At 34.8% G+C, this 24,552-nt stretch overlaps 5 protein-coding genes across 15 annotated transcripts; 2 read left to right on the top strand and 3 right to left on the bottom strand.

The window, feature by feature from the left end:
* Positions 1-1,738: 1,738 nt before the first annotated feature.
* Positions 1,739-4,708, bottom strand: LOC107800499 (protein CURVATURE THYLAKOID 1C, chloroplastic). The gene is made up of 6 exons (XM_016623682.2): positions 4,377-4,708; positions 3,394-3,479; positions 2,951-3,037; positions 2,574-2,636; positions 2,369-2,406; positions 1,739-2,043 (listed from the first exon to the last, which is right to left on the bottom strand). The coding sequence occupies exons 1-6, from the start codon at positions 4,477-4,479 to the stop codon at positions 1,989-1,991; spliced, it is 432 nt and encodes a 143-aa protein (XP_016479168.1). The 5' UTR covers positions 4,480-4,708; the 3' UTR covers positions 1,739-1,988.
* A 2,831-nt stretch (positions 4,709-7,539) lies between these two features.
* Positions 7,540-13,115, top strand: LOC107800492 (homeobox-leucine zipper protein GLABRA 2). Of its 4 annotated transcripts, none has more exons than XM_016623669.2 (11): positions 7,540-7,733; positions 7,906-8,159; positions 8,526-8,643; positions 9,552-9,758; positions 9,831-10,205; positions 10,526-10,627; positions 11,209-11,418; positions 11,716-11,890; positions 12,092-12,363; positions 12,466-12,552; positions 12,678-13,115. In XM_016623669.2, the coding sequence occupies exons 1-11, from the start codon at positions 7,650-7,652 to the stop codon at positions 13,053-13,055; spliced, it is 2,262 nt and encodes a 753-aa protein (XP_016479155.2). In that variant the 5' UTR covers positions 7,540-7,649; the 3' UTR covers positions 13,056-13,115. The 4 variants fall into 4 exon arrangements, with proteins under 4 accessions (XP_016479155.2, XP_075099128.1, XP_016479156.2 ...); XM_016623668.2 differs by having other exon boundaries at positions 7,543-7,733; positions 12,086-12,363; XM_075243027.1 differs by lacking the exon at positions 10,526-10,627.
* Positions 13,116-13,641: 526 nt separating this feature from the next.
* On the top strand, positions 13,642-15,181 carry LOC107800495 (photosystem I reaction center subunit VI-1, chloroplastic). Its single transcript, XM_016623679.2, has 3 exons — positions 13,642-13,868; positions 14,593-14,719; positions 14,880-15,181. Exons 1-3 carry the CDS (start codon positions 13,738-13,740, stop codon positions 15,057-15,059), a joined length of 438 nt encoding a protein of 145 aa, XP_016479165.1. The 5' UTR covers positions 13,642-13,737; the 3' UTR covers positions 15,060-15,181.
* A 165-nt stretch (positions 15,182-15,346) lies between these two features.
* Positions 15,347-19,537, bottom strand: LOC107800494 (rop guanine nucleotide exchange factor 12). Its single transcript, XM_016623678.2, has 7 exons — positions 18,382-19,537; positions 17,943-18,059; positions 17,279-17,433; positions 17,117-17,191; positions 16,753-17,022; positions 16,149-16,469; positions 15,347-15,933 (listed from the first exon to the last, which is right to left on the bottom strand). The coding sequence occupies exons 1-7, from the start codon at positions 18,512-18,514 to the stop codon at positions 15,580-15,582; spliced, it is 1,425 nt and encodes a 474-aa protein (XP_016479164.1). The 5' UTR covers positions 18,515-19,537; the 3' UTR covers positions 15,347-15,579.
* Positions 19,538-19,691: 154 nt separating this feature from the next.
* Positions 19,692-24,265, bottom strand: LOC107800493 (sulfite exporter TauE/SafE family protein 3). 8 transcript variants are annotated; one of them, XM_075243028.1, is made up of 13 exons: positions 24,144-24,265; positions 23,519-23,834; positions 22,694-22,853; positions 22,255-22,455; positions 22,121-22,185; positions 22,005-22,029; positions 21,819-21,910; positions 21,329-21,415; positions 21,172-21,222; positions 20,672-20,893; positions 20,489-20,582; positions 20,061-20,205; positions 19,692-19,980 (listed from the first exon to the last, which is right to left on the bottom strand). In XM_075243028.1, exons 2-13 carry the CDS (start codon positions 23,741-23,743, stop codon positions 19,920-19,922), a joined length of 1,428 nt encoding a protein of 475 aa, XP_075099129.1. In that variant the 5' UTR covers positions 23,744-23,834; positions 24,144-24,265; the 3' UTR covers positions 19,692-19,919. The 8 variants fall into 8 exon arrangements, 6 of the variants coding, with proteins under 6 accessions (XP_075099129.1, XP_016479162.1, XP_016479160.1 ...); XM_016623676.2 differs by having other exon boundaries at positions 20,084-20,205; positions 23,936-24,228; XM_016623674.2 differs by having other exon boundaries at positions 23,936-24,228.
* Between the last annotated feature and the right edge of the window lie 287 nt (positions 24,266-24,552).

Below are 24,552 nucleotides of genomic sequence, written 5' to 3' on the forward strand. Positions count from 1 at the left end.
TTGTCTTGTAGTATGTAATTTTCTAAAGAGTTTTTGCTAATGCATGTTGAAATTATTTAGTTCATTTGCTAAAACTTTATACCAAAATATGTTGAAGTTTTGTAACGCAGTCTACAGTTTTGTCCTGAGTTTTATCCGAAACTTCAGTCTAAACAAGCTGAAGTTTTTTAGTTTATTTGCTAAAATTTCAACCTAAACATGCTTAAGTTTTCCCCCTGTAATCTGTCAATAGTCTTTTATTAAAGAAAGGGCAAAATCGTCATTTTAAAATACTTTTAACAAAAAAAATATGTACTAATACAAACGGAAAAATAAAACGGGTATAAGTTAAAAATGGGCGACCAAATAGGGCGCCCCATGCAATTTTTACGGTATTGGATAAGCCATCACTATAAAAGAATGATCGTACCACTTATGTAGGAGGATAATTATACCACTTACTTAGGATAACTATATAGATTATATAATTATATTATATAGTTATAAAATTATATTTCTATACTCCCTCAATTTCAAAAAAATTGTCTTGGTTTGACTTGGCACAACTTTTAATAAAAAGGGAAAACTTTTGAAAAATATGGTCTTATATAAGTCATAACATTTGTGTCGCTGTAAAACTTTTGAAACTTGTAGTATGAAACCTGTTATAGCATTTGTATGTCTATAAATGCTTCCCATTAAGGAAATATTGAAAGGTGACAATTTTATTGAAATTGACTAATAGGTGTCAATCTTTTTGAAACATAGGAAATACATTATATGTTTATATAAAAATATAGTTTTTTCATAGTTTTGGGGTTAATTAAAACTAATATTTCTTTCCTTCATAATAAAGTAAAATTTATGTAACTTCAGCATATTTACGTAGTGTATATATATCTTCAGCATATATATATATATATATGGTGTCTTACCAATAACATAGTAGTTTTCATGGACTTCCCTATGATCGAAAATACGTTTTACTTTTAACTAAATTAATTTGGCAAAAGTAATTGTGGCTTTGAAAAATCAAGAAGTCATTAATTAGTATATTTCCAAATCCATCCTTGATCCAATTTTTGGATCTACAAAATATGAGAATATTCAAAGAGTAATTTAGAGGATATAAAGGATAATGCTATTAAATGATTTTCTTAATAGGTGTGTCAAAAATTTAGAAGCACTTATTTTGAATGAGAGATAGCATCATCTAAGAAACTATATCCATAACTATTTTAAAAACTTGACATTGTAAGTAAAATTTTATATTACAAATGTAAATAAATTTAAAAAAATTTACGCATACTGATTCGTACAACTTAAACATAGTGTTATTGAGCCCATGCACAACATGGTCTATCCCTTACTAGTATCATGCATATGCAAAGCAACTCTATGTTGAATTTGTCAAGTTATCTGTACAAACCCCATAAATCTCATCTGACGGCATTCAACTTATAAGAACTAAAATTATGTAACTTACGTGGTGATACTGATTTGTAATTAAGCACTCAATGATAAACCTACTGGAATTTGACATGGATATGGACAGTGGAGGATCCAAAATTTAAACACCATGAGTTCTAAAATGCAAAAGTAAATTTAAAATGTATGTCCACTCTATAGAAACTTATTTTCTCATTGAGTTCTACCTCGACATACTGAATTCTGTGAACCCATTGATGGATCAAACTGAATATGGCAGCGCGGTAAAGAACCAAAAGATGCTGAGAGACGGACGGTGAAAGCACTATTGTTTCAGTTGCCAAAAGGTATATTAACAAATTATAGATGTAAGATGTCGCAGTCAATTAAAAAATAGGTTGCTTATTGAGCTGCAATTACATAATTTGATCAGTGAGACTGATTCCGACTTGCCTGCTGCTTTTTTCAAGTGCAAGTTGCTCATTTGAGCATATCATTTCACCCGTAAAATGATTCAGCATTTTTGTAATGCTTGGATACATAAAGTACAACATGAATTATATCATCTAACTATCTTCAGATCACTGGCCCAAGATATCTGATATTGATTTATTGATAGCTTGAAACAATTCTTTCCTGTCATTTGGGAAAATAAAGAAAACGTGAGGTGGAGCGCATAGTATCAACTATGAACGAAGTAAAGCAGACAACTAAATGTGTATGGTCGGACACCAGTGTAAAAACTATAAATTGACTGAGGCAACCATGCAATAGCATCCGAATGAAGAATTTGGAGACGGTTGAAACCAAAAATGGCTACCAGACATAAGAAAAGCACAAGGTTTAGTGGTATCTTTCACTAGTTACATGTACAAAACAGACTTAAACAGCTAAGGGAAGGAGGGAGTAAGATCGGAGACACTTGGTAAGAAAAAAGGGTATATTTGGTAAAGTTCTTTACCTGTCGGGCTTGAATAAGAGGTATCTGTATACGAACCACTGCAAAAGAGAAAAAACAGGAAATGCATTAGGTTAATGATTAATAAGGAAATCAGAATCCGAACATACTAAACTCACTGTTTGACAACTGAAACGATAAAAGAGAACTAAATTTATCTATTGTTCCTCAATAATACAGGAGAAAATAAGTGTGCTTCAGTACTTACAGAAGAAAACAATATCCCAACGAATTCAAACACACTTGGAATGAAGGGCAGGTGGTCGATTGCCTATACAAAACTTAAAAACATCAGTACATTCACAATTCTCAATAATAAAAATCTATGGATCTCTCAGTAGTATATGGTAAAGCAACAGTGATAGGCCTAACACTGATGTAAAAATACTAGTTTGAGGTCAGACGTTGCACTAGTGGTGTTTCCAGCAGAGGGCGTTGGAGCTCAATATATTCTTGGATAGGTATCACCGATTGCAAATGTCATAGAGATTTTGTCAATCACCAAAGAGGTGATATTGTAGACTTCTCAATGTGGTATGGGCATAATATAACTCCACCATCTATATATAAACCAACAACAATTACCGCAATAAGATTTGAAGAAGCCCAGAAACCAACAATAGCAGCAATTCCCAACCCAATTACAGCAACACGGTCTTCAGGCTTGTCCCACTGTTTCAACAATCAAACAAGACACAATTCAACCATCGAAGCATAACAAATAAGGTTATAGGATCAATGTTGCTTTACAATTCCAGAAATTTGTTCTTTTTTTTCCTTCTTGAGGGAGGGGGGTGAGGGGGAGTGTAGCAGGGAATCATCGCCTTTGTGCTATCAACCAGAATTGCTAGGACGGAAAAGTGCAAAGGATGAACAAAACAATTGAAGATTTATTGACAGCTTCATTTTGGAATCTTTTCCCAGGAGAAATGAGCATTTGATTGATTCTGATTCTCGTAATGAATGTCACTACAATGAACTATAGGAATCAAGATATGATATAAGAAAAGGAGAGAAGGGGCACTCACAATATTCTTTACTGATTGAACAACACTTGAGGATTCAGAACTATCACTCGTAGCCTTTGCTGTGATGGCCAGATGACTTTGTCTTGCTACAATAAAAGAGTAAAAGTCAGAAGGAGTCTGTAAAATATGAGTACTATTTAATATGAAAACTAACCGAGGAGGAGTCAAGACATAAATTAAATAGGAGAAATTTCATTACTTCCATGGTGATTTATAGAATCCAAAATCTGGACCTAAATATGACTTGGCATCTTCAATAAGCTTTCAAGGTAAATCTTACCTGGTTTAGCGGTATCAATAGTTCGATAACTCTAAATTGAGAACTTCATCTTGCAAATCAAATGATACTTCACGAACGTTCTATTTACAGGCTCATTCACCTCCGTAGTAGCCAAAGGTCAATCACGACGACTTCAGGATAGCCTCATCTAACCGGCTCATTTACTTCTATCTATAGTAAATATGGAATAGCAGTATTTCTTTTGCATGTAAGTGATATTAGTTAATTGACTAATCGCTAGCTCTGCTCGTTAAGTCTTCTCTATGGATCAAATACACCTATATAAACGATAAACATTCATACTAGTCTTTAAATTCTAGTGAAATGTAGCATCATCCCATGTTTCCCACTCCATTTTAAGTATACTAAATAAATGTAAGATGTCCACATGACCAGCAGAATTCACTTTCTCCAACTACAACTATATGAGAAGTGTCAAGTGACAAATAGGTCATCGGTTTACCCTAGTAAAAAGGGGTCATTTTCCCCTTCACCAAAAGTTACAATCCCGGTTTTATTACTGAAATTTCACCTACTAAATTACAAACACAACCTCAAGATTATACTACTTCAATAAGACACAAAAATGAACTCTTGTTATTAAGTTCACTACATCTTATTGTCCAAAATCCAAATCATCTACTGTCAACAACAAAATGAGAAAAAGAAATTCTAATTGCGGATATATATTGAAGAAACTTACTCCTGGGGATAGAAAGAATAGATGTCTGAACAGTTCCAAAAAATGACTGTCTTCCACTGATGGCTTGCGGAGGAGGATGCAACTTAGCTACGACTGAAGCCATCTGAGAATTTTAACTTTGTTTTGCCAAATGGGTCTTTGGTTTTAAGAAACAACAGTTCGAAGTGAGATTGAAAGAAAGCTGATAATTTTCGGAGTAGGAACTACAGAACCAGATTGGGCAGTGAAGAACACGCAGCTAGATAAGCCACAATAATGATAAGAGACAATAGTTAGAGCCAAAGCTGAATGTGGGAATCCGAAGGCCAGCTCTTGTCGTCCCATAATTGTGCCATTTTGTCAACAAAATGATAAAAATGGTTCCCTATGTTTAGTGGTATGTTTAAAACAGTCCTTTAAGTATACTTTGAATAGTTTTGATCCTCTAAATTTGTTAAAGTGAACAATTTTTTAACTCCGTAAAATAGCAGTTACTTAGTTTAATCGAAAAATTATGGAAAACAAAAAGAATTTTACATTTGGATGTGCAGTTTCTTTTTTCTTTTTTTTGTGTGTGTGCATATTTCTAGTATCAAGTTGAGTTTTTGAAATGCAACTTTTACTTACTTATTTGGTTTATTTTTGATATTTGGCGCAACTTTTGGTATGGCAATTTCTAAAATTTGACGAGACTTGTTTCTGTTAAATTTCTACAGTTTTTATACATCTAAAATATATAGGGTTTTGTATTTTATGTCAAACATTATATAAAATAATATGAATTTTTATACCATAATTATCTTTGCTTATACATGTAATCAAACGCGTTCTTAATTATTAAAGAGGTAGGAGGAGGGAAAGGGACAAATTATTATTTTTATCTCCCGGGTGAAGTTAATGTATGTATATACATAATGTATATATACATCATCTACTGAAAAATTATTATTTTTATTACAATATCAGTTTTAATACTTAAAATAAAAAGGGTACCTCAATATACAAAACATTTGTTTTCACGCGATGTTCAAAGAAGTGCCACATTTCGAAAGGTATGGTATAAATAACATAGCATAATATATACATTAGTGATTGCTTATATTTATAATAAGTTTATAATTATTTTTAAGCAATCTAATTATTTGTGCAAATATTTTTCGTACTTCAACTTATAAAACTTAAAATCTTTAAAATTTATACTCAATTCCTGTTCTTCAGTACTGTAATTAGTGGTGTTCATAAAAATCCGAAAAATCGAACCAAACCGACTAAAAAATCAATACTTTTTAGGTTTGGTTTGGTTTTAATTTTGAATTTTAAAAACCGAACAAATTTGGTTTGATTTTGGTTTTAATAAAAAAATAACCGAAAAAATCGAACCAAACCGACTATAAAAGTAGCTATTTAAATTTTTTATCACACACACACACACACACACATATATATATTCTAAAATTTTATGGTACATATTAGTCATTTGTATTTTTAGTCTAGTTCTTTACTATTATATTAATCTAATTCTTTGCCTTTACATTCTACTTTGATTGGTAGTTTTCTTTTGCTAAGTACAATAAATCGAATTTATTTCATGTTAAAAATAATTGATATTTAATTGAATACTATTATTCATCACTATTTGATTCAATTATCATCAATATATCTTGGTAAATGATAGATTTCTCAAAGAATAATTGATTTGATAGTGTTACGTTGAAAATGTAGTCACCGGAATATGCGTTTGATAGTGTGTCTTATATTTAAGAAAAAACCCGATAAATAACCGAAAAACAGAAAAATCGACAAAAACCGAATCGATAAAAAACCGACTTAATTGATTTGATTTAGTTCTAATATTTGAAAAATCGACTTACTTAATTTAGTTTCTTCTCAGGAAAAACCGACCCAAACCAAGAACACTCCTAACTGTAATCTATTTATGGCTACTCTTGACTTTCAAGTTGATGGAGTTGATGCAGAAAGTGCCGCACAAGTGATCATATCCTCCAGAAAAAAACATTTTCTTATGTTAAATATATCTTTGATACGACATAAACTCTTAAATTACTCCCTTTGTGCAAATTTATTTTGTACAATTCGAATTTTAAAACTTATTTTTTAATCTTGACTGTTAATTTGAACATATCTTTAAATTTTTAAATAAAATTTTTATATTTGAAAACTACATAAGAAGTACTATAAATTACAATATGTTAACCGTTCAAAATATTTAAAATATATATGAAAAATCGTGATAAAAAGAACTCATTTGACTCTCGTAATCCGAAATAAATCACATATACTAAGACTGAGTTTCAACATTTCCACGGCTTATTTGTTGCTATTTTTTGTGAAAATATGACTGATGAGAATAGATAGCGATAAAATAATTAAGATCTTAACCGTAAAAAAATAAGATTATGTGCATATAAGAGTAGGTCAATCAAAAGTAAATGTCAAACAACCATGTTATTATGACTTAGGAGTATTTAGGATTACTGAATTCAAAACTTTCACGATTTTAGAAATCTCAATCCTGCCACTTTAACATACACAAAAAATCAAAGCTATTCATGTTCTAGTCAATTACTAGTGATTATTAGCGCGGTTATTCAAAAATATCTATTCTACTATCGCACTTACTCCACACTTCAAGGTAAGTGTTCAAGATCAAGAAAACGCAGCTAACGATTAAGCCGTAAGAATACTATATTAATGAGTTCAGTGCTAAAAATTTATTAATGAGTTCAATGCTAAAAATCTTAAAAGCTGAACTCATAGAGTTTAAAGTTTGAATCCGTGGTAGAACCTACCGGAGAAGACAAAAAAAAAAAAAAAAAAAAGAACAAAATAAAACAACGCCTCAAAATTTTGTTTCCAGATTCCCACACCTTAGAATTTCACAATAATCGCTTTGAAAAGTTACGATACGCATCTTGAACATAATTCAGTGTTCTCTAATTAGTCGTTTCAGACTACTCCATGTTTTTCATCTTATGATGGTATGTGACTGACGTAGAAGTTAAAATATTAATTTGACTCAAAACTCTCTGATTCTAATCCCTCTCCGTTCCTTCATTTGTTTGTTTTATATCCTTTAATTCACCTAACCCCACCCAAATGATATTTCCCTCTCTCTCTCTCTCTCTCTCTCTCTCTCTCTCTCTCTCTCTCTCTCTCTCTCACGCGCGCGCGCGCGCGCACACAGAGTCATACAGTCAAAATGCACATCGAAAATCAAAATTCAATGTCATATCTTCACCATAAAACAACACAATAGCTAATCAAAACACTGCCATGAAATTTGTGGACATGTCGAACAACACTCCTTCTAATTCTCACGCCAAAGATTTTGCATCTCCTGCTCTCACTCTCAGTCTTGTAAGTCGTGTTATATATTTTCTCCAATCACCCCTTCATTTCATTTTCTGTATATCAAACTTACTGTTTCTCGTCAAAATGCTAGCTGAAAGTAGATACCTGTCTTTGTTTTGCATATATATAGTAGTATTAAAAGATTATTTGTTTTTTTAATTCTTGAATATTCTTGAAGGCTGGTATTTTCCGAGATGGTGCAGCTGGAAACGAGGAGACGGAGGAGGTTGACGACGGAAGTGCCGGCGGTGGCCGGAGAGAAGAGACGACGATGGTTGAGATTAGCAGTGAGAATTCTGTACCCCTGATGAGTACTTTATCACGCTCTCGTGATGATTTTGATGCCGAAAACGAAGACTACGACGACCCCACCAACAGTAAGAAGAAGAAGTACCACAGACACACTGCACATCAAATCAGAGAATTGGAGGCGTAGGTTCATACAAATTTCACTTATTAATTAATTTCGCTTTTGGAAAAAAATATTTCAAAATTTTTCTAAGTCCCAAAAACTGATTTAGTGCAATTTTTGAATGAAAATTTTTCTTCACTTAAAATACATGTCCAAACACTAGCTTTTTATTAGCTTGTAAATATAAATCCCAAAGAGTAGTTCCTTTTTGTTTTTGTTTTTGGGAAAAAGTAGTGTAGTACTACTTGCAATACAAAGATGAAAAAGTGCATTGAGTCAGCTTTAAAAGTTAAGCCATTTTTAAACTTAGTTTGAAAGAAAAAAAAATCTAAAAGTATTTTACAGTTGAAGAGCTAAATTGTGTGTCATCAAAAAACTTTTGACAGCTTATTTAAGGAGTCACCCCATCCAGATGAGAAGCAGAGGCAGCAGCTAAGCAACCAATTGGGTCTTCATCCGAGGCAAGTTAAGTTCTGGTTTCAGAATAGAAGAACCCAAATTAAGGTAACCATTTTAAGACCGTCTATATGTCGATCATCTAATTTTGAAGAGCAGTCCTAGCATTGTTTTCTACTTGCTTAAGGGGTCATTTGATTATATGTATTCTATCATTATAAAATATTGTATTAAATGTATAATGTTTGGTTCGTCGCACAAAATAATAGTCACTCTATATATACTGCAGCATTTGGTTGGTCACGTAAGAAGAAAAAAAATCTCTGTATTTGGTTGATAACATAAAATTATATCCTCATTAAGTTTTATCAAAATCTGGGAATTATTTCAAAACGAATATTATAGAATGTGAATATATAAAATAATATATACTAGCTATTTTTTAATCCTGATACAATATTTTCAATATTAATTACTGCTCGGCAATTATTTCATTAATCCTACATTGATTTGTTCAAAAGAATGATACTTTTTATATTTGGAAGCAATTTTACTTTGAATTTTATATTTTATCCTGATGAGAAATTTTTATAGCTATATAAATACTATGCATATTTAAAGAATGTATTATAGCGTGTATGAAATCACAAATTTCAAAAATTTAGTTTTTGGTTAAACTCGGTGCCAAATCACATAAATTGAAACAGAAGTAAATTGAGTACACTAGTTTGGTTCACATAGGACGAAAACCAAACGAGTGCTTTCTACGAGGCTCTTTCTCTTGGAACGTCTATCCGTACTCCTCTAAGAAGTACAGACTGAGTATTATCCAAGAAAGATTTTACATATTTTAATCATATCCAAGAAAGATTCTGCAACTATTAAATCTTTCTTGGATATGATCATAATGTTGCAAACCGGACCGTACCTCGATATAGCAGTCTTTTGTCCTAAATTCTGAACAAATATTACTTATAATCTGTAATTTGTTGTAAAATTAATGACTCATCTTGCAGGCTATACAGGAGCGCCATGAAAATTCATTGTTAAAAACTGAAATAGATAAACTTAGTGAGGTAAATAAAGCATTAAGGATGGCCATGAAAAAAAATATTCCTTCTTGTCCTAGTTGTGGGTTTTCTAGCTCCAGCAAGGAGGCTGCTGTTGTAATTCCCACTCAAGAACAACAGCTACGTATTGAAAATGCCAGACCTAAAACCGAGGTAATTGGAAAACTAATCTCAAAGAGTAAACTCGCTATATTATTTTCAAGATCTAATAATTATTGAAAGCAGGTTGAAAAACTTAGGGCAGAACTGGGAAAATACACAAAAGGGACATCGCCTACTACTAGTTCAGGAGGGAATGACGAAGAAAATAAAAATGGTTTAGAATTGCAGACAGACACTTTTGGGCTTGAAAAGTCACGGATTATGGATATTGTTAATCAAGCAACTGAGGAGCTTAAAAAGATGGCTACTTTTGGAGAACCACTGTGGATCAAAAGCTTTGAGACTGGAAGAGAAATACTTAATTACGACGAATATATGAAGGAATTTCCAACAGAAAAGTCAGGAGAAGAACGGCTTACAAGATCTATTGAGGCATCCAGGGACACTGGAGTAGTATCTATGGATTTGCCTCGGCTTGTCCAGTGTTTTATGGACGTCGTAAGATCACTTATCCCCTTACCCTCTCACCTAATTAATGAATTTTTACTTATCCGTGTAACTTAACATGTTATAATTTTACTATTATATTCTAGGTCACTAATTAATGCCTCTTAACTTGCAATTGAGTTATATGCACCGATATATAATACTGTAAAGAAACTTGTCTTATTTCTCACTTTACTGATCCATTTTTCGAATAGTCACTTGTGGTTATCCTTGAAATGATCTAATAATAGTAGAAAGCTTGTTTGTTTTTTTGGCATGTCAGCATATAGAAATTAAACTCTTTCTATTAATTCATTTACTTGCTCCAACAGAATCAGTGGAAAGAAACGTTCCCAGGCATGATCACAAAGGCATCTACGTTAGACGTGATCCGCAATGGTGAAGGCGATAACTGGGTTGGTGCCGTCCAGTTGGTGAGCGGCTTCTAACCTTATTATTTGCCCTCCAAACAGTACAACAACAACAACAACGATGACGGCCCAGTAAAACTCACTAGTGGGGTCTGGGGAGGGTAGTGTGTACGTAGATTTTACCCCTAACCAAGGAAGTAGAGAAGCTAGCCCTCCAAACAGTTCTTACCTCTCTTTTTTTCTTGATAAGGTAGAGAATATCCTAGACATATATTATGCTTCAATAATTGCTTAATCGTTTTAGGACAAGGTCTGTTAAAAGTTTTACAATGAAAAGATTAAAAAGTCACGCTATACACTATAGAGGATGGACTAAAAGAAACATAACTCAACGACATAAGCATGTGCATAAAGAAAAGCATAGAGTCATTGGATGGTTTTGTCATTAATGACTTTATTTCTTGCAAAATCTATGTTGTTTGTGGCCTTTTAACTGTCAATTTCTTTTCTTTTTTCATTTACTTTCTGCAGTTATAGTTAAAGTAGCCAACTTATGAAGTTTTAGATAAGTTTATTAGTTTCAGAATTTAACCTAACAGAATGGTTTTTGTCATTGTGTTCTTAACTCACTGGTCTCGGGACAGATGTTTGCAGAACTGCAGATGCTAACACCGGTTGTGGGCACGAGGAAAGTATACTTTCTCAGATACTGCAAACAATTAGGTGCAGATCAGTGGGCAATTGTGGACGTTTCTGTGGACAAGGTTGAGGACAATATAGACGCATCTCTCATGAAATGTAGAAAATTACCCTCTGGCTGCATTCTCCAAGATCAATCCAATGCCCACTGTAAGGTCAGTTGCTAACCAACCCCCAGTTAATCCAAACCCTTTGAATAGCCTTTTTATATGTTTATATTAAAAAGACTGGTTAATCCAATGGCTCTTAGGTTTGGGAGCTATGTACCTTAAATTAAATGTCTATACACCTTAAAAAGAAGGATCAAGAAACATTTATGCAACACTTGAGGAAAAAAGGAAGCCCTGTAAAGGAAAAGAACGCTTTAAAGTTCACAAGAAACATAAAGGAATGAGAGGAATTGAATTCTACTTGCTTGTAGTTTCCAATGGGATCGATCTTCCGTTATTCAGGTGACCTGGGTGGAGCACTTGGAGTGCCAGCAGAGCACAGTTCATTCTCTCTACCATGCAATTGTCAATAGCGGCCAAGCTTTTGGAGCGAGGCACTGGATGGCTACACTGCAGCAGCAATGTGAGCGCCTAACCTTCTTCAAGGCAACCAGCGTTCGCATAAAAGATTCAACGGGTAAGTTTGAAGTTTCATTCCCAATTCATTTCTCTTCATCATTATCATCAATAGTATAGGAATGAAATGAACCGGACGGATATAGCTTATTCCACATAACGTGGAACTGAAGCATAGTATATTGATTGATTATATCACCTATCATAATAAAAAACTACGAGTCTAAAATGCAATCCGCTTTCTAATTCTGTAAAGGACCAGATGTTGCTACACTTGCTGGGCGAAAAAGCATACTTAAATTAGCACAAAGAATGACCTGGAGTTTCTGCCATGCTATTGGGGCATCTAGTTATAACAAATGGGACAAGATTCACAGCAAAACCGGAGATGATATTAGGGTGGCGTCTAGGAAGAACTTAACAGATCCTCGGGAACCATTTGGTCTGATCCTCTGTGCAACTTCATCTGTTTGGCTGCCTGTTTCTCGCAATGTACTATTTGATTTCCTAAGAGATGAAACCCGCCAACATGAGGTTAGTTAATTTCATTAGCTCTACATGTATATATTTGAAAAGAAGCTTCTGGTGTGCTACTTGCCTACTTTGACACTCTGATTTCAAATGTCTTTACCAAAGTGTAATATCATGTCAAATGGAGGCCCCGTGGAGTCCATTGCAAATTTAGCAACGGGTCAGGACAGAGGAAATGCAGTTACTATCCAAGTGAGTCTGCTCTCCGGGAAGAACTACATTTGGTTTACACCTCTCCTCTTTCCTTTCTCATGTCCACAAGAAGGAAGAAAACTTACTACCAGTTTTTCCTGATTGAGACTGCATATTGTACTCAGGCAATGAAATTGAAAGAAGACATGTGGATCCTCCAAGATACCTGCACGAATGCTTATGAATCCACAGTCGTATATGCCCCCATCGACATTGGAGGCATGAAATCTGTCATGACCGGCCGTGACTCTAGCAATGTTGCAGTGTTACCTTCAGGTTTCTCAATTCTTCCGGATGGCCTCGAGTCAAGGTCTTTAGTTATCACTTCTAGACCAGAGGAAAAATGTACAGGAGGAGGATCCCTACTAACAGTTCTATATCAAATTCTAACTAGCAACTCTCCAGCAGCTAAACTTTCTAAGGAGTCTGTTGAATCAGTTAACAATCTCATATCATGTACATTGCACAGGATCAAGACAAGTTTGCAATGTGAAGATGGGTAGTTTATTCTTGTAGGCACAGAGATGCTAATTTCATTATACAGATAATATAGTTTTCCTCAATCCTTTTCATCTTAATAGATATGATAAAAAGGATTATATAGGTTGGTTCCAGCCCGGTTATAGAAAATTTTCACTCATTCAGATAAGAACTTGTCTAGTCTAACATATCTGGAATGATCTGATGCTATCAGGATAACAACCACCAAGGATACTTAATAGAATATTGAATTGTATATGACAGAGCTTTTTACTATTTTAATACAGAATTTAATATGTAAAAAAATCACAAAACGTCAATAAATACTATATTTTGAACCCATTAATTTTAAAAGGTGCAATGGATTGAATCGTAATACCATGAGTTGAGAAAATTAAAATTTTATATCTGCCTTTAAAAGTAAGGTCGATATTGACCTTATAAAAAATATATATTATAACAGACTATGAGCATGACTATTAACAAATATTACACCTAAATTAAAGGGATAGGGTTACGAATTATCCATTCTCGGTACACGTGGCTCCATTCAAATGGCACTCCATATCTCTAGAAATATGTCCAGCTGCCAACGTGTAATGTTCGAATCCATGCAAAAAGATTTAAACAAAAGCAAACGTATTCATAGTCAGATCATTTGCCAAACCACAAAAGGTACAGCTTTCCTAGTTTGGACAGAAAACTATGGCGTCTTTGGCAACTCTTACTGCAGTTCAGCCCACCACCACAATCAAGGGCCTAGCGGGAAGCTCCATTGCCGGAACAAAACTCAATGTTAAATCATCTCGCCTCAATTTGAAGCCCTCTAAATCCAGGTAAGGTAGTAGCTATAAGCTAACGACTTCCAAATGAGAGGATATCGGATTTTATGTCAATGAATACGGAATGCTACAACTCTAAAACATTTTGAAGACGTGCACAGTTTGCACCTGTAATTTGGGGTGGTTTTAGGGCGAGTTCTACGGGTTCAATAGAATTCATTGTTGTCGGCTCAAACTAAGTACATATGAAAAAAGACAAGAAAAAGCAAAATGTATATTTGTAATTGTTGGAAAACTAATTCAAAGCTACAGTAGTAAACCTTAGTTATTTAGCATTTGGTTTATTTATTCATGTCTAAATAAGATTTATAGTCATAATTAATATAGGAATAGACTTCCCTATTTCTAGTTAAAATAGGTTTCGTACTATTATAAACAAGGGTACTGATAACTTATTTTATGTGCGGAGGAAATAAAGAATTGTAGAGATTTAATAAAATATTTTTTCTTCTGTAATAATTACATCACAATCATTATGAACACACAAACTCTAAATGATGGATTTGCCTGTGTCTAAACAGGGTAGTTCTTGGTCTGTCAACCCGGAAGTTGTTTGGTTAGTTGTAAAGTTTAAAGATGGAATCAATTCATCTAAGGGTCTTAAGAAATGTTATTCTATTCATCTCAGGCGTCAAAGACACATACTAATAAAGATTGAAGTGATGGACTAGCATGTTGTTGTTGTGTTTCTTTTTTGACTGATTAGAAGTTTGTGTAGGGCTGGTGCTGTGGTAGCAAAATATGGTGACAAGAGTGTATATTTTGACTTGGAGGATTTGGGAAACACCACTGGTCAGTGGGACTTGTATGGATCAGATGCACCTTCACCCTACAACCCCCTTCAGGTATTATACTTGCTTTTCTCCCCTTTATAAACATCCACATTATATTCTCTATTAAAATGCTCCATATTAATTTACTTGCCATGACTGTGGATAGTACTTGTGTAAGTGAACTCACATACTGAGTTATAACTGTTCCTCCTATTACTTTTATATTTTGTAGAGCAAGTTCTTTGAGACATTTGCTGCTCCTTTCACAAAGAGAGGTCTGTTGCTCAAGTTCTTGATCTTGGGAGGTGGCTCAACTCTTGCTTACTTCAGTTCAACTGCATCAGGGGATATCCTACCAATCAAGAAAGGGCCTCAACTTCCTCCAAAGCTCGGGCCACGTGGCAAGATCTAATTGCTTTTTAGACCAAATTTCTTGACCTTCATTTCATAATTGATGTACTATCTATCACAGCTTGTAAGTATAAATTGAAGCCTTCCTCAGACCGCTTTTCAACAAGTAAATCTTCTAGCAAATTTGATGCATTGCTTTCTGACTTTGTATGATATTTTATTCATCTTTGCTCAGTGGTTTACCGATAAAGGAAATGATACTGTAAATTATATGGACTCCAAATCTGTATTACAGACTTTCTATCCAATAAATCTGAAGACCAAAGGCCATACAACTTAGGATAGGACTATTTGAAAAATGTCCAAAAATCCTCGTTGTTCTTTAACGAGGTAACATCTTATACAGAGTAAATCACTTAAAAAGAAGTGTCACAGACCCAGTAGGTCTACTAACTTTTCCCTACTTACAAAAAAGAATGGCTTAGTTAAATCCTAGATGGCTGTGATCCATCTCAACATGTACATTTGAGGCTGAGCTCTCACACTTCAATGAGTTAATTAATATTCTGCAGTGCCATCAGTTAGTGGCGGGCTGTTGGACTTCTACACATACCTAAGTTCTCTAGGTAAGAAAATCTCTTGTTGGTGACTATATTAGGAGGTTTGCCAAGAAACTTCACATCAACATCTTTAGTTGAGTCCTCTTTCAAATCTTTCTTTGTGTTGTTATCTTCTTGGTCCGCTGTCCAACCGATGAAGTCCAGAAGTGTTTTACCTACTTCTTCTGTATCTGGTAGTGATCTCTTTACTTCTCCATTGGAAGGATTTTGGGCCATGGCATCTGCTTGGAGAACGTCTTCAATTCGTGACATGATTGTGAATGCCCTGCTTTCTATTATTCTTGAATAGCTTTCTAAAACAGCTTGTCCCAAATCCTGCAAAATCAAGAAAAAATTTCTGTTATTTATGTAGAAGTCCAAGAACTAGTTCCTCTATAATATTGAAGTTTTTTGTTTAGCCAAGTGTAGCCAAAGTAGAAACTATGAAACAAGTCGAGGAACAACGAATAGAATATGGATAATCTCAAAAAATCTAGATTCTCTAGAATATGAAATTTTGAAAGTAAATGTTGCAACATGCAGCTTCGTACTCTGTTGTATTGGATTTTACTAATGTCTAGTGTTGACTGAGGAATTCCAGGGAAGCGCTGCTTAAGAATCAGCAAGACAAGCTCAGCTCTTTCTTCAAAGATTTCTCTCTTCTCAAAGCTAACAGCTGAACCCCAGGTTGATTTCCCATCTTTAGCGTTCATCTTTCTTCTCCAAATAACTACAGAAGCCTCAATCCTGTTCTTTAGGTCTACAATTTTATGTTCCGAAGAAAAGTCCATAGTTGTGAAGAAGTAATCCGGATCAAAGTACTCGTCAGTGATGCTTTTGTAGATCGAATCTCCTAGGCTTGCTCTCCCTTTCTAAACACAGTAAAAGGAAAATGTTAACTCAAGATCACAAGCTTGAAGTAACGGGAAAAAAAGGATAACTACATTTTTGGGCAGCCCAAAAAGATAATAGCCGGCAAATGTACATGTTTTGTATATTAAGTATAAATATACATATAATACACATAGTATATACATAATCAATGTATATGTTCAATATTTGGGCTACCGCCTGTAATTATTTTCAGGCGCGGGGATAAAAATGAAAAAAATCCTTAAAAAGGTGAGATTCATGATCTATTTCCTTTTTTTGTACCTTAGGTAGGGATTCTATATAACTTTCTGGGATCTCCATTTCTGACAGGACTTGAGCATTTATAGCCATGGCTGCTTTATGAACTTGGTTTACTGAATCCTTCTGAAATTGCAGCCATTTCCTCATGGGATCAGATAAGCCATTAGGAGGAACCTTAGGAGTAGGTATCCACCATTTTTCATCATTCCTGCTGTTTTTTCCATCCTCTGATTGATCATCTTTTGATACATAGGAGAACTCACTTTGATCCTTAAAGCTATCTAAGCAATCCTGTTGATTATTAAACAAGACATAAGCATCAATGAGGAAACAATTCTACAATGACATTAGGAAAATGAAAACAAAAGAACTTCATATTTCTTACAATAAGCATTGCATCTAGCTTGCGTAGTGCTGGAATGTTCATTTGAAGATCGGATCGCTGCTTTGTTACCATAACCTGATAAATAAATGAATGTATGACTCTTGTTGTTGTTAGGTAGATATATGGAATATACAACAAAGAGCTCGAGCGAGAGAGGTATACCTCCATGTTTGTTCCATCTTTTGATTTTTGATTACAAGGAACAAATTCAACAATGTGATCTGTGACTGATAAAAGCCAACCAATTTCTTTTCTCCATTTGGCTTTTGTCTCGGCTGGCATTGGCTCTAATCTCTTCAGTTCTCCAAAAACGGAAGCTGCATTTTGTAAAAAAGAAAGAAAAATATAGAAAAAAAGAATACTTATATACAAGAAATCTTCATGTAATCTATCTAAAAAATTAGCATACCATACATTGATAAGAAAAGTTGAGTTCTTTTCTCTGATCGATCTTGTGAAATTCACAAGCAGTTGAATTAAGACTTTGTAATTATAATCATTAATATTTTTGGGTGATTTGCACAAATAGGATCATTCCATGCTGCCGTTAAAGTTTTGACCCCGTTAAGAAAAGTCTTGAGAAAATAGCCTCCGGTCATATGGTGATCGCCAACATTTGTCACAAAACCTGACGGATCACCAGGATTTTCCTAACGATCACCATAATTAAGGGAAATTTATGAGCGCTTCCCAAAATTCTGGCCCGAGGCTATTTTCCCAAAACTTGTTTTTAACGAAGTCAAAATTTAAACGGTGGTCCTAAAATGGTCCATCCAGCGTAATTTCTTGAATATTTTTTGCTAATGAGGCCATTGAGTCAGATTACCTGCTAGGTTTGTGATTGAATTTGACAAAGCCAGCGCAGAAGAGACACCCTTTCCTCCACCAGACATATCCTCACCAAGGAGCAACTTTGCAAACTTTTCCTTCATTAGCTCCATATCTAAATAGAAGCCAAAGATTTACGTGTGTCAACAATGTGGTAAAAGCATATAGTAACATGGAATTGAATCTGTTGACTATATCAATTCCTGGACATGTTACAGACATGTTAAAATGTTGAGGCTCTCAAACATTTCACCAGAGACGTAGAGGAAGGAGTGGTTAGAAATACAAATTCCTTTGAAAATTAGCCACAATCAATGACCTAAGGAGCTATAACAATTATCCAAGTTTTTTCATATTTGTGTTTCATAGGGAATGAACAAAATCAAGAATAAAAAATAATTAAAAAGAAAAAGAAAAAAGAGAGGAAAATGATTTACCTGAAGGCTGGTTCTGTTGGGCACGAGGGCTAGACGCGACACCTGAATCATAGGCCAAACGTGACTTGAAAGTCTCATTACGTTTAAGCGCCCTGCCCCCAGCCATGGAATTGTTTTTCGTCTCAAGAATCATGCTTCACGTTTGTCTGTCTTTCAATCTCACACATTCCATTAAAAACATGACAGGCCAACAATTGTAGATCTCATTATCTACGTCGAGTGCTCGAACCAATATTTTTCTTGATTCAAGAATGTATAATCTTAATTAAGAAATGAAACTTGTGACCATTAAACAAGAAAATAATATGGGATGTTAGAGGTGAGGTGACAATGAAGGAAAAGTTGGAAAGTTGTGGAGTGAGAGAAGAAAAGGGTTGTGTTTCTGCAGGTGGAGAGAAAGGTAGAAGAGGTGGAGGCAAAGTGTTTTTGCTTAATGAAGGAAACTTTTGGTGTTAATTCATAGTTTTAGTGAGTGGTTGGAACAACGTGGAGTGCATGTTTTTGAGAACGTTTGAGAATGATGGAGATAAGATGTCACCTCTGGTTTGACTAATTATGGAATTGCATTATATTCTTGCTTCCTATTGGCTTCCATCGGACAATGAATGGCTCAATTTTTCTTTAAAAAGTCAGACCACACAACTTAGTTAAAAGGTAAAAAAGATAAGTTCAAACGTGTGCAAAGTATCTACAATGATGTACTTCTTTTAGTTGCTAGGAATTAACTTATTACTCCAGTAACAATTTGAATGAACCACAACGATGTTGTACATTTTCCCTATTTCTCTATATCAGGTTTATTATGAACAGTTAATTTATTAGTATTATAGATCTAAAATTTTGATGGTATGAAAAATTTGTACTTTATCCGTGTATAGAAATTAACTCTTGTGATAATGCGATCTAAACACACTGTTTAATCATAATTTCCTTTTGTTTTTCTTTACTGTGTTAATAAATTAACTTTGCGAAGATCCTTTATTAGTTGAGATTGGTTATGGGGATAATCTATTTTCATTAAGAGGATTCGTACTCATATAAACAGTATTTTTTGTTAACTATATAAGGAGTAAAATTCTTCCCTTTTTCTATTTTTTCTTTTAAAGAATAAAATTACAAAGAAAAGAAAGAAAAAAAAATAGGAAAAAAAAATAGGTTTTTTTATCCTCAAATTCGTTGGTCGGTTCAGTTGGTAAGCTCTATTTCTCAAAGCTGGCCTAAGGAATATTTGCATTTTAATTAGGTAGAGCTAAATTGCCGTGGCCCGGCTATTACTTCCTTTTCTACTGAAACAATTTTATAAGATGATTGCGTAAGACTTCTCTTTATTTTTTATATGGAAAAGGGCCAAAATTACCTCTAACCTATTGTATATAGAGCAATAAATATTAAACTAGAACACACTAGATTGTCTCATATTTATCGTCAAGAGAAAATAATATACGAATTGACCTAAACTTGAGATCTGATACTAAAAATACCGAAAGTGCAAAGAAGAACATGAATGCTTTGCTCAAGAATTGTATGCACAGATGTCATCAAACCCTATATGCTGCCCTTTCTCGACTTTTTTTATCGTGTCTAATATGCCAACACCACCTGCACAAATAACTAAACTTAGTAACAGAAACTGTTGGCAAAAAAATACAATGTGAACCATATTAACAGAGTGAAGATACTTGACTAATGAGAGGGCGCTCACAAAGATTGTGAAAGCCAATACAAAGATAATGACAGATGCTCTGCCCACAATGCTAATAATTTTCCTTACAACATTCTGTCCTACAAAGGCCGCGATAGTGGTTACAGTAACAAAATACAGGGCTGCAAAAGAGAAACCAAAAATCAATAAACAGTTTCATAAGGAGCTTTGAATGACGGACATGGAGGAGGAAAATGTCATAACAAGAGGGGGTTGCTTAGAAGGTCAGCATCCCCCACCTACAATCCCAGGGTCGTGGGTTTGAGTCATCAAAGGAGCAACAACTCTAACAAAGGGGGATCAAAGAGGAATCAAAGGGGACGGGAATTAAAAAAAAGGAACTTTGAATATAATCAACTACACAACTAGGAACGTCCAACTAAAACATTCAAGTTTCTTCACTACCATATGGTATTGGAAAGCGTCTGAGTAGGTAATATTGTATGACGGACATAGAGGAGGAAAATGTCATAACAAAGGTTGTAGTGGCACTTGATACCTGCATTTACCAATATCATGTAATAAGCTTTATATCATTGGCAACAGAAAACCAAATTACCACAATGGGAAATGAGATGGTTATGAAACCTGGGGAGGAATGCCTAGCTCTAGAAGCAAAGGTCCCAAAATGAATCCTCCACCAAGACCAAGCAGTCCACCAACTATACCAGCCAAAATGCCACAGCAACAGCAAAGAATCAACTGATGTACTTTCCAGATTATTACGGCATCTCTGCTTGACATGATCACCCTTGATCCCTTGTACAAGCAAACTGCTTGATATACAGAAGCTCCTACAGCAACAGGAACCTGAAAAATTCGGGTTTATCTAAATCACAGTTCTCAATTCATCTGAGAAGAGAAGGTCATAGGTCGTTCAAAATAGCCACAACACAGGAGCGTGCTACAAATATCAATACCAATATAAGCTTTAACGCATGGAAGTACAATCTATATTAGTATTTTTAGAAAAAAATTATTCATGAAATTAAAATAAGCCTTGCTAATAAATAATGTATAAAAGGAATTATATGTCATTGAGAAGCAGTAATACGCACACCAGTTAGCATTGCAATAACAACACATACCTGTAAGAGGTTTAAACTCCAATATGCCACTGAACAAGTTGATGAATAATTCTGTACAAAAAATGACAGCTTTCGATCAATTCGCTAATAATGCAGGACAACATAGAAGGCAATCCTGAATGTGTAAAGCCTCAGGCAAAGAGATAAATGTAAGAACCTTGGATATATGCAGAACAAGGATAACGACCCAGACAGAAACAAGTGCGGTGATATCCTTCCAGTATACATTGTCGTCAATTGGCACCTGGAAAAGCTCAAGAAATCAGCACACGAGGACATTTTTTCAAAAGAATTACTCTGCGCTCCCTTGTGCCAGTTTAACAGAACCCAATTGACTACTAAAAAGATTAAAAACTGAAGTTCCATTTAGTTTTTTCCATTGGAGAATAATGAAGTTGGCAGCTTGGGACAACGGAGATAGGATTAGATCTTAAAATCTCTGGGTTTACGCCATATATCATTGAACAAAACCTTTCAAACTAAAGTTTTATTATGCAGATGATATTGTATAAATGGCGTGGAATGTAGGACTTCATTTCAAAGTATAATACAAAGCTGAAAATTATTTTTATTGCAGGATTTTTTATGTAGGTGGAGAAGTAAATTGGAACAGACAGAAAAGGGAAGTAAAGTAAATTGGTAATCACCTCTGGTGCCTTATAAACTTCTTTTTCAACTCTAGAACCATCATTTGCACCCTCAGGTAGAAGTTTGTATGCTACTTCTTCACCACCAGCACCTGATTCCAGTTCATAATATCACAGAAAACTAACTGGTCAAATAACGCTGCTGATATTCTAGAAGATAGAGCAGATAATGAAGCAAGTGACCACCAGATGTCAAGCGTCCAGCAACTTCCTGGATGTCAAAATAGATATGTGAACAATGTATTAGAGAGACTCAATCTTCTATTATACTCTACAAATCACAGGATAGAATAAGAGATAACCTTCTTTATTATGGTTTCTCTTTTCCACGTCTCAACACCCTTGGAAAATGCCTTAGTTGATGCCGCTGCAAGTACCATAACCAATCAGAATAATTCTCTTAATAACATGGGTAAGAATGTAAACCTTGTGTTACCTATGAAAAGAATGATCAATAAGACTGTAACCATCCACTCTGCGAAAAGGACGTTGAGAACAACTCCGATACTTATACCCAACAGCAACATTGGTTGGAAAAGAAGAGCTAGATTGTAATCAATAATGGGCATGTCCATTGTTGGATGTCGCAGCTTTAGGTTGTAGTAGACAGTTGCACCCGCTGCACCAGTGATCATACCTTACAAGAAAACAAAATGCTCAAAGAATCAGATCCTCAATGTAACAAGTAGCCCTGGCTCTAGTAAAACTTGAATAACACACAAACGAATCAGCACTATATTGATTCTAAAACCATCTAACATTTAGTGGTATCTTCAAGAAGCTTCTCACCTTAAATTAAGTTTAGTAACAGATCTCCTTAAATACAATAGCAGCATGGTAATTATGAACATTGGAGATCATAAACTGATTCTTACATTTCGATATTGCAGTTGATGTCTTTGGATCAAATCCGATGATTAAAGTAAGCATGGGAACAACGATACCACCTCCCCCTACTCCTCCTACACTCCCTAAAGCAGCAGCGAAGAATCCAATTATTGAACCAACAATTACTCTCCACCCAACTTGCAGTTCCTGGAATGCATACCAAACTTCAGTAGTAACATCTACTTTATGTTAATTTCTCGTATGGGCACAGAATTTTATCACTATAACAGTAAAGTTAATCTTTGTCAAATTAAATAACTGAACTTTATCCACTAAAACAGTAAAATCACATAACTGAACTATGTGCGAATTGCTTAGAAAACACAAAGAGCCGGAAGGTCAAAAACTCGTACAATAAAGAATGACACTTTCAGCAAGTTAACCTCAATTTTGTTACTTTCTTGTAATTGCATTAATATGCATTGTTTCTAAAATTCAAAATCGTCAATGGACAAAGACTTTGTTGAGTCCCACATCGGCTCAAGATGGGTAACTTGGACTCCTTATATGGTCTTGGGCAATCCTCACCTCATGGGCTAGCTTTTGGGTTGAGATCCATCTATCATGGTATTAGAGTCTCATTATTTACCCGATGTTGGGCCCCCCATCTTACATTATCCACGCTCCAGTTGCCCAGTCCTGGGCGTGCGGGGGTGTTGAGTCCCACATCGGCTTAGGATGGGTAACTTGGACTCCTTATATGGTCTTGGGCAATCCTTACCTCATCATCTAGCTTTGGGGGTTATGTATTTATCAGACTAGCTGAAGCAAGGGAGAATGGTGTTGAGGGAAAAAAAGGAAAGTGAACTTACCGGCCAAACATGGTGGTAATGCATTTCAGCCTTTTGCCTCAGAATATTGAATAGATTGAATACATAACCTGATTCAAAATCATGAGTTGTTCCATTGTTACTCAGAGTGATTCTATCTGAAATCTGCTCTGCAGACGCGAAGACATTGGAAGATAGGATGAGAAAACCAATCACAGCAACTGCATATGTTGTTAAAGCCTTCAACTTTGCTCCAGTTTCTGCCATCAAGTAGTAAGTTCCCAACTTTGGTTTTCCTTCTAATAAGTGACTCCCACACTTCTCAGATAACCAAGATTAGAACATTGACTCAGTTAAACTGCAAGCAAGAAATCAAGATTATTTGCACTTAACCAACTTTAAATACGCAAAGAAAGCAACTTTCTGGAAAAGAAAAATATCAAGATTCTTTACACTTGCCAGCTTATATATGAAAAGGAAACAAGAAAGAAACAATCAAAAAAGCAACTTTATTTGTCAACTTCAGAGTCCAATTTATCTCTCAATTTTGGCTACTTTAATGGCTCCCTTGTTTAGCTCTTTAATGGTTATTTTGTCTGAACTATCTTCTGTGTCTTACAGGTCCGTTAATCATTGTGAAGAGCTGTTGGTACAAATCAATTAATACCAATAATTGCTGAGAGAATGAGATGTTGTGTTTTTCTGCCAACGCCCACCTCCCTACAGCCTAACATAGTAAACATTGTCTTGTGGAAATGAGTGGCACTGAGATTATTGGGTTTTATTTGGAACATAGAATTTCAAAACAAAAGTTAAGCACTTTTCCAATGTCACTATCGAATTAGATGCATGGTCACTTAAGTTGCTAAAATAACACTAATGGTGGTCCTCTTTTGCTTCTATTTTCAAAGGCTTAATTTGTCATGATAGAAACTAAAGGGTCCATCAAACTTTATAGAGAATCTGGTTCTTTATCGGTTCCCACAGTAACAACAACAACAATAATAACGACGACCCAGTAAGATCTCACATGTGAGGTCTGGGGAGGATAGCATGTACGCAGACCTTACCCCTAC

This window comes from Nicotiana tabacum, chromosome 22, assembly GCF_000715075.1.
Source record: "Nicotiana tabacum cultivar K326 chromosome 22, ASM71507v2, whole genome shotgun sequence".
In the NCBI taxonomy this organism is placed as follows: domain Eukaryota; kingdom Viridiplantae; phylum Streptophyta; class Magnoliopsida; order Solanales; family Solanaceae; genus Nicotiana; species Nicotiana tabacum.

Coding starts and splice junctions, on each gene's coding strand:
- LOC107800499 (XM_016623682.2), bottom strand. CDS start 4,479: ATGGCTTCAGTCGTAGCTAAGTTGCATCCTCCTCCGCAAGCCATCAGT. Junction 2,407..2,573: donor TTGGGATATTGTTTTCTTCT/GTAAGTACTGAA, acceptor TCTCTTTTGCAG/TGGTTCGTATACAGATACCT. Junction 2,044..2,368: donor CTCTTATTCAAGCCCGACAG/GTAAAGAACTTT, acceptor CCCAAATGACAG/GAAAGAATTGTTTCAAGCTA.
- LOC107800492 (XM_016623668.2), top strand. CDS start 7,650: ATGAAATTTGTGGACATGTCGAACAACACTCCTTCTAATTCTCACGCC. Junction 8,644..9,551: donor ATAGAAGAACCCAAATTAAG/GTAACCATTTTA, acceptor CTCATCTTGCAG/GCTATACAGGAGCGCCATGA. Junction 11,891..12,085: donor TCGCATAAAAGATTCAACGG/GTAAGTTTGAAG, acceptor AATTCTGTAAAG/GACCAGATGTTGCTACACTT.
- LOC107800495 (XM_016623679.2), top strand. CDS start 13,738: ATGGCGTCTTTGGCAACTCTTACTGCAGTTCAGCCCACCACCACAATC. Junction 13,869..14,592: donor TTGAAGCCCTCTAAATCCAG/GTAAGGTAGTAG, acceptor AAGTTTGTGTAG/GGCTGGTGCTGTGGTAGCAA. Junction 14,720..14,879: donor CACCCTACAACCCCCTTCAG/GTATTATACTTG, acceptor TATATTTTGTAG/AGCAAGTTCTTTGAGACATT.
- LOC107800494 (XM_016623678.2), bottom strand. CDS start 18,514: ATGATTCTTGAGACGAAAAACAATTCCATGGCTGGGGGCAGGGCGCTT. Junction 18,060..18,381: donor CCAACAGAACCAGCCTTCAG/GTAAATCATTTT, acceptor GCTTCTATTTAG/ATATGGAGCTAATGAAGGAA. Junction 17,192..17,278: donor AAGATGGAACAAACATGGAG/GTATACCTCTCT, acceptor TTTATTTATCAG/GTTATGGTAACAAAGCAGCG.
- LOC107800493 (XM_075243028.1), bottom strand. CDS start 23,743: ATGGCAGAAACTGGAGCAAAGTTGAAGGCTTTAACAACATATGCAGTT. Junction 22,854..23,518: donor ATTACCACCATGTTTGGCCG/GTAAGTTCACTT, acceptor TATGCATTCCAG/GAACTGCAAGTTGGGTGGAG. Junction 22,030..22,120: donor GAGAAACCATAATAAAGAAG/GTTATCTCTTAT, acceptor TTTGACATCCAG/GAAGTTGCTGGACGCTTGAC.